General features: G+C 39.0%; 1 protein-coding gene across 3 annotated transcripts in view; it reads left to right on the forward strand.

Moving 5' to 3' along the window:
• specc1la (sperm antigen with calponin homology and coiled-coil domains 1-like a) overlaps positions 1–6,707 on the forward strand; it is a 29,819-nt gene extending 23,112 nt beyond the window's left edge. For all 3 annotated transcript variants that reach the window (XM_042487734.1, XM_042487735.1, XM_042487736.1), the window contains 2 exons: positions 64–123; positions 2,153–6,707. In XM_042487734.1, coding sequence (XP_042343668.1) covers positions 64–123; positions 2,153–2,242 — 150 coding nt within the window. In that variant the 3' untranslated portion in view covers positions 2,243–6,707. The remainder of the gene's footprint in view (positions 1–63; positions 124–2,152) is intronic.
• The last annotated feature ends 2,191 nt before the right edge of the window (positions 6,708–8,898 follow it).

The raw sequence follows: 8,898 nt of genomic DNA on the forward strand, positions 1-8,898 counted from the left end.
ATTACTGTAGTTATAGACGCCGTATCCCCCTGAGTGTGACTGTGACTCTCTGCTTTTTTTCAGAGGAGAAACTTCACCTTAGCTTTCCAGGCTGCAGAGAGTGTTGGCATCAAATGCACTTTGGTAAGCTTTATACAAAAACAAAATGCAAACCCAAATTCAGTCACAACTTTGGGCCAGATTTGAAGTTCCTTTTATTTGGACATTATGTATACTCAGAGGAATGTATGCAGATATATGTACACAGGCGATGGGTATTTTCTCCATTTGTTCTCTTTGGTAGCCTTTATGTTTGACTCGTGTGAGTGTTGAGTGTGTTATATTTTGTCTTAAAACTTATTTTTTTCATTCTTTTCTGACTTGCTACCCCTCCAACTCATAATACAAATACATTTTAACCACAGACATTTCTCATTCTGATCATTAACCTGAGATAGACCACAGTTACGTTTAGCAGTTGAACAGTGTGTCGTCTGCAGTTCTGCTTTTAAACTCATAAACCTCACTGAACTGCCGGTTTGGCGGTCACAACAAACCCAAGCTGTGCAGCTAGACATTGTTTTAACTCACACAACCTTACTTGCAGCTCTTGTTGAGGGTCATAAACTCTCCAAAGACTCTGCGTTTTGGGATAATTTCATATAAAATTATACTCAAAACACTGAGAATGTCTCCATATGATGGAATGGCTCAGCAAAAAAAGACCCCACTGAATGTCATAAAGTGTTAACATTATATAACTTCATGTAGGACCTCAAACATGCTGTCAGACAGCATGAATACAGTGATTATTCAACCTTAAAGGGTAACTTCGGTACTTTTCAACCTGCGCCCTATTTTCCTCGTTTTATGTCAAAGCCCTAATTTTCTCTGGACTAGTATTACCTGGAGACCTCATGTTATTTAGAACAGTTCAGTTCCCTGCAGGGTCGTTTCCCTAATGTCGTCAGACACTTCCAATACAATCTGAGTCTGTCAGTGGCAAAAACAAGCACTTATAATGGTCGATAATTGATGGTGCACAATTGGCCGTAACGGTTCTGTTGCAGCCGGAACGGCCGCAGTGGTCTGTATCAATACTGGACCAGTTTCAAAAACTGTTGTGTCCATTAGCCCCCTCGAAACGAAAACATGAGATCCTTGGGCGCCCAGTAGCTAGCCAGGTAGAGTTGGCGCCCCCTGTGCAAAGGCTATGCCCTTTACTGCATGTCAACCCCTCTCTCTCCCCCTTTCATGCTAGAGCAGTCTAATAAAGGCAAAAAGACAAAAAAAACTTTTGGAAATGAGCAAATTTGCTTTCTTTATTTTCTTTCTGCATGTTAAATGATGCTGCAAGTTATCTTAAAAAGACTGAAAATAGGGAAACAGCTAGCTTGTATCTGTGCAAAGGTAACAATATTTTCTCACGCTGTTACTTCCCAAAGCGTCCACTGGTTGCCTGGCAAAGTCACAGCAACAAAAGGCCTCCTGGAAATAACTGTGTTCGGCTGAGAAATAGTCCAGTAGCTAACGCCACCTTGTAATTGTTTGACAAAAGATCCACGACTCAAGGTTCACTTCCGATCTCGTCGACCGATATTGGTTTGTCAGACCCAATACCGATTATAAGTACTTAGTGAGACCAATAACCGATACACATTTACAATGAAAATGAAAATATTTCTGCTGAGATTTATAACAAACTCCAACACAAAACTTTGTTTAAATGCCTTTAGCAAATGTTTAATCAAAACAGAGACTTTCAACATCATATGCAGCAGGTTCGTTGAAAATTTAAATAAAAAATGAATAAATAAAAATAGCTCCCTGAAGTTTTACAAAGTAAAAGAACCTCCCCTCGTGATACTTTCTTTGCATGTATTGCAGGCTGCCTTCCCTGGTGTTGGTTGAGTGTAATATTCACACTTTTTCATTAATAAATGTTTCCTGCGATCATTAAAATAAATCACTGATACAGATAATCGGCACTCAGTCGATTTTTTTCCAGAGCTTTGAGCCACAACTTGAGTCCTTGCTCTCAAGAAGATGGTTCCATTGTTTCCACTAACACTTGTGTTATTTCGTTTTCAGTGTGTAGAATATGCAGCGTGGTTTGTTGGGACAGAAGTCCTCAGTTTAACTTCCTTTATCCTTTTTTTTCTCTCTGTTTCAGGACATAAATGAGATGGTGCACACAGAGAGGCCGGACTGGCAAAGTGTCATGACTTACGTCACAGCCATCTACAAGTACTTTGAGACCTGACTTCAGCCACCCTGCTCCTGCAGCACAATCAGAGCTACGCCAGCCCTCCGGAGCTCTCAGCAACCTCTGTTATACCTCACAGACCCCCTCCCCCTCTCCACAGCAACACCCAGTCACGCTGCACGCTGGTCATCACTATTCAGCACCACTAAAGGCAGACCGGAGCCTCACTGGACTCACACACAGCTACTACATCCTTCCAGTGCAGCGGAGAAGGCGCTTTGTGTACGGATGTAGTCTAAGGGCTTGTCTGTATATCTACTGACAACACTGGGAAGCCATTAACAGTAACTGGTGAAAGCCTGGTGAACCAAGTATGAACTGACCAGTGATGATCATCCTTGCCTCCAGTTCCTGTCTGAAGGAGCAGCATGAAGAAGAAACCAAGTCTCAGTAGTGCCTTCTACCTGGCTTTTTGGCAAATAATATCCCCTCACAGTAACCCCAGTCACCAGAGTGTAAAAGGGGGGATTCCTGCAAATCTGACTTTTTTCTTTTGTTGGTGGAGAATATTTTGTCTACAGAACAGCAAACCAAACGCCAGTGATGTTGGAATTCCCCCCACAACCCTGAAAATTCCCTTTTGAAAGGAATTCAGACTGACACAGCCTTTTTGCACCAAGTCTTCCAGACGTTACAGCTCGATCCAGATGCCTCTCTTTAAACGGATAAAGTGCCTGTGTGAGTTTCGAAGCCGGAGACCAAGATATGAGCTCTCTCTGTGGGCCAGTCCTCCGCAGAGGCAGCGTCTTTTCACTACAGATTGTGAAGCCGAAGATCTGAGGAGTTGTTGCCAAATATGTTCCAGAGCCTTTTGATTGTTGATTTCTGACTTAGTGGTCATCAGGACAGAGCGATACTGCAGACAGACACTGAGTGTTTGCTTCTTAAGCACAGAAATATGCTATGTTCTACAACACCATGACACAGTTAGTTACGCAGCACTAACACACTCTTCTGAGGGTTCTTCACGCAGAGATTCATGAAGGTGGACTAATGTTCAGTTGATGTGTGTGTGGAGTTGAACCCTAATTTGAGTGTTTGTGTTTTTGTAGGCCTGCATTTGCCATCCTGCACTTCTTACATTAGGCACATAGAGCACACAGCATCATTTCATCATAACTAAAATATGAGTGAATAGTGTTTAGTCTTTTAATGAAATGTGTTTTGATTGTTAAAGTTCTGCATAGATCAGAGAGCCTTAAACTTTTTTTTTTTTAAGCCCGAAGGTCTGAGTAGAAAAAAATAGTCTCTCACCATGGACCTCATGCTGGGAAAAAGTGCTTTAGTGTTTTGAAACTAGCAGAGACAGATTCGTAGGTAAGGACTCTCTTTTTAAGGTCGATACAGCACCTCATTAAAGAACTTATTGGGAAAGACACTTATTCACTTTATTGCAGAGAGATGATAAAATTAATACCACTCTCGTGCCTTTACACTAAATATGAAGCTACAGCCAGGAGCCGATTGGCTTAGCTCAGCATAAAGACTGGAAACAAGAGGAAACGGCTAGCCTGGCTCTGTCCAATATTAACAAAATCCACCCATATTTGCACCTCTAAAGCTCGCAAATTGACGTGTTATTTCTTGAATGTCTCTTTTGTCCCAGAGTAATACATCTATCAAAGAAGGAGCTTTGCACTTTGGTGTTTGTACAAATGAAACAAAACACATTATGTTAGTGAACTTTGAGGTGCCACTAGGTAGATTATCTTTGGACAGAGCTCTTTTTTTGTCTTATAGGGCTGTGTCCACTGAATATTTTTTCCTGAGGCCATCATATTTTAATATTTTAAAAATTCTTTGCAATGGTAGCACTGTGTATTTAAGCTACACTACAAACGCCAGCAGTGTGACAGGACTCCGAGCGTCTATTCTGCACTAAATGCTGCACATTCGGATTTTTTCTTCTTCTTAGTGTAGAGAGTTAAAAAAAAAAGTTAATTTTGGGTAAATTGCTGCACTTGTCACTGTAACTTTTGGAGGAGGAACAGGAAGAAAATGACTCAGACCAACCAACACATCCTTCATGTACAAGTGCTGAACAACAGCAAAAATGACAGAGATATTTGCTAATATACTGATATATATGAATGTATATTTCCTTCAGTAAACCCACACAGACTGGCGGGTCCATCTTCTCTCCCTACGCTTCAGCCTTCTCCTCATCTAGGGCGAGTACTCTACCTTGTGGCAACATTTTTACTTTGCGGATATTCCGAATCATAGCAACCAGACGCAACTAAAGTGTCTAAGCTGCTGCGACTCCAATTTGCTCTCATACGCTTTCAGCTGGCTGTTTCCGGAGGAGCGCCAGCTGTTTTCAGCTGGGAAAAAAATTAAAACACATTGGTGGACACGGATCATAAATGCTGAGCAAATCAGTTGCTGGCTCTAGCTTCATATTCAGCATCCAGAGATGAGAGTGGTATGAAACAAAGTGTGTTTCCCAAAATATCATACTACACCTTTAACATCAGCAAATGTTGCAAAACTCTTGTTTAAACACAAAATACTCAGAAGCAATCAGACAAGTCATTGTACCACTGACTTCTTGCGTGTGTTAATACTGATGTTGTGTCAGACAGGTAGATTTTGAAATTCCTAGTATGACTAACTGTTATTATAGATACTTTGTAGCACACAATGTCATTTAATTTCAAGTCAGCAGCATTCATGTTTTGCTTAACACTTTAAATAGTCCTCCTATTTAGTATTTATAAACAGTGTCCAAACTTTTCTAGAAATGATTTATAGTGCACCATAATGTAGTTGTAAGCACCTTTTAAGGACATTTTTTTGAAACAATGCACAGTATTTTTCAGCAATTATGACTTCAACTATCAACACCTATGTTATGATTACAGCTGTATTCATTATATTTTCATTCAATATCGCTTATAGTTGTAAAAAAGGTTATGTTTGTGAAAGAAAATGCACTATTAACCACTTAAATCTGCTTACAGCTACATTATAGTGCATTATAAACAATGAAACGTTTCTATACTGCTTAGAAATGCTAAATATTGGGACTTCCGGTGTTAGCATGCAGAGCTGACCGCTGTGTGTTTATCGTGCCTCAGCTTCACTGTATTTATTTGCATGGTTTCCGATCATCACGGTGAGGTTGTTGCTTTATCTGTGTGTCTGAAGTGTATATGGATTTATTACACATACAGTTAAGTAGCTGCACTGAGATAAGCTTTTTTTTTTGAAATTCCGCACTTATTTGCTGCCTTAAAAGTTCAGCTGAGGCTCCTGCGAGTGAAACTGTGACATTTCAGACTGCGGTTACCTTTGCTCACCAGACGTGTGTCGCAGTGTGGAAATAGTTTCTAAAACAAGGTCCGCCTTGTTCGTGCCTCCTGAGGAACACTAGTAATGAGCGATGGCCATAAAGCATGTCTAGTGAAGGTGACTACACACTGTTTTGATTCGGACCAGACGAAAGCTGCCAGCTGGTATCAATAGCAACATCAAAAATATTTTTTCGTCTCGATTTAGAAGCACATCCTGCCGTGCTGTTTGCCAAGCCACATCACCACAATGTGCACAGCTGCATTAGATGGTCAGATTTAAAGTTGGCACAAGAGCCTGCTACAATGACAGCTTCTTTTTTGTGTGTGGGAGAGAGGGTGCGAGTGAGTTATTTAATGACATTTGAAAGCGTCGGCGCTCTGTTGATAGGGGTTTGTGATGCCATGATGCTGAGGATCATCAGCCAGCAGTTTTATCGTGTTCTGCTCGGTTCCACCGCCGGCCCACGTGTTTTATTGCTCCCGACAGGAACGTCTGAGAGCTACAGAAAGATCTGAAGCCTCTCCATCCTGGAAGTGGAATGTGTTTTTGATCACGCTTTGGTGATCCTGGGACTTTACGAGGTCCAGCGTGTGCTGATGTGGAGTGATTGATGAACACGGGAGGAGAGCAGACCGCTGGCAAAAGCTAGGAAGCACATTCCTCCTCCACATGATGCAGCCGTGAAGGACATGTTAACACTGTTTGGGACCTGAGATGATGCCCTTTAGTGTGTAGCTTTACCACAGCGAGCAAAGCAAATGTGAACAGTGCATTATGTCTTTTTTGGGTCCACTTCATCACACTATTTTTCTTTGTTTACTTGAAAATGCTCTGAGAATTCCACTGAACCTGCTTCTTTTTGTTTCCATGTTGCCTTTTTTTATTTTTACGAATCCATGCCACATTTTTGTTTTGGTGTGGAATATTTTATTTTTCATCACACTACATGCAGTGCTGAAGTGGTCCCTCAGTAAAGTTAAAGCTGAATGAGTAGAAGTTTGTGTGTGTGTTTGTGTTTGTGTGTGTGTGTGTGTGTGTGTAAAGGGACTAAGCTACAGTATTAAGTGCACACCATAATGATAATCAGTTGTAAAGAAAATGCTGTCTGGTTTTATGTTGCTTTATTTTTTTCTGGCAGTAAAATAAATAAATAGTTATAAAAGACCATTGAAACAGCTTTTTTGTAGTCATCATTGTTTTAGCATGTGGTTTGAACTCAGAAATAGCCTAACACCTTACATTTCCAGTCAGCTCATGTTGGGGTGACCGGGATTGGTTAGCGTAGAACTAATTTTTTTTGTCTACCTAAGTGTTTTGAGTTTTTTTTTCTGAGTTTTCAATGCTTTGCAATGGGACCACTGCATATTTACAACATGCTACAAAAGACAGAAGCGAAAGTACAAGCAATGCAGGAAGTGCCCTATTCCCTACTGAACAGCTGTTATCACAGCAGGATTTAAAAGGATACCTACACATACCTAAAATCCACCACCTTGCTTTACCATTTGTTATATAAAGCCTCAAATTGGCAAACTTATCTCTATCATGGTGTAAAAAAAGACATGAGAGAGGAGGGAAAAAAGTACTAAAACAAGCAAACCAAAACTCTAGGCTTATTCTACATATACCATAAAAAAAACTATGAGAAGGTATTGAAAACCATTGAATCAAATGTATATTTTCTTATTTTCTTTGTTATTTATACCATAAACATGCAACAATGAGTTCTTGTGTCATCCAATCATAAGTCTCTATCTGATCATGTGACAAGAGATGCAAGCTGAGCACACCTGGGCAAATCAAGCCAGCAGCCAAAACGCAAAGGTGGTTCCAAGAAAAGACAGGAGCCAAAGAGCTATGGAAGATGGATGCAAAGTTTGCCTAAATGTTTTTTTTTTCTTTTCTACAGTCTCTAGCTCACCGATAAGCCCCTGGCTGCTGCCCACAGAGGTGAGTCAGCAAATATGCAGAAGCTAAGCAAACATAAGCAGCAAGCTAAATAACACAGGTCTAAATAATTGTAACATTTGGCTATTGTGTTAGATGTAAATTTTAAAACAAGGCATACATGTATTATGTAGACTTAAGATGTAGCTTACTAGTAAATTAATGTCCAAATGTACCAAATGGAGAGCCAGCCTATGAATGATCATTTTAAGCTAACTATTAACCTAGTAGCTGGCTCTTCCTTGCATTATAATCATTATATTTACATATTTTCAGGTGCAGGTCTAACCAACTACTCAAATCTGTGAGTACAAGTGACATTTCAAGGGGATTTGGGGTATCTGTTGGGCCACTTTGCCCCTGTTTCAGTGTGTGTGTGTGTGTGTGTGTTCGGTGGCTGGATTTGACAAAAAAAGTCATACTATAGTAAGCCATCAAAACAATAATAATTTGAAAAATGAAAAAAAAAAACCACCATCATAGTAAATGTCATATTAAACAGAAAAAAAAACAAAACCAACCTCACCACAGTATAGTGTGTCATAAAAAAGCAAAAGAAAAAAAACCTCAAAGTATGTCATAACAATCTGGAAAAAGTCATTGTACAGTATGCTATAAAAATGCAACAACAAAAAAAAGTGAAAGTGTAGGATGTCCAAAAAAAATGAAGAGAAAAAAACAAACCCTCATACTATGTCTTATAAATGCAAAACAAACAAAAAATGCCATGGTACAGTATGTCTTAAAAATAAAAAAGTCATAGTATAGCATGCCTTATACACAAAAAACTCAGTATTTTATGCCATAAAAATCAGAAAAAAACATCACATAATAGTATGTCATAAAAATGCAAAACAAAGTCAGTATAATATGCCTGATATTTCCCACAAAATGAGTGTTTGTGATTTTTATGATATACTATGATGGTGGTTTTTTTTGTTTTGTTTTGTTTTTTTATTTCTTCAGGTGCTTGCAATCGACAGGAAATTGAACCAACAATTCTTAAGTATCCTTGGCACTGTATTGGGACAATCAGTCCATCTCGCCACCAGCAGCCTGTACATGGGAACTTTTTTTTCTGGGCGTAAGTAGCCTTTTCATTTTGCTGTTGGACTTTATAATCCACCTGCCCTGGATAAGAATCTAACTACATACATGTGCCATAAAAATGCAGAAAAGTCATAGTATAGTATGTGATTAAAAAAATGCAGAAAAAAAAGTCATAGTATAGGTTGTAATAAAACAAAGTCAGTGTAGCATGCCAACAAAATGTAATTTAAAAAATAATTGTATACATAATACCGTAATAACAAAAAAACACAGAATATTAATAATAAAAGCATGTTATAAAAATACATAATAAAGTCATAGTATATGTTTTTTTAATATATATATATATATATATATTT

The sequence above is a fragment of the Plectropomus leopardus genome, chromosome 6 (assembly GCF_008729295.1).
Source record: "Plectropomus leopardus isolate mb chromosome 6, YSFRI_Pleo_2.0, whole genome shotgun sequence".
Lineage (NCBI taxonomy): Eukaryota > Metazoa > Chordata > Actinopteri > Perciformes > Serranidae > Plectropomus > Plectropomus leopardus.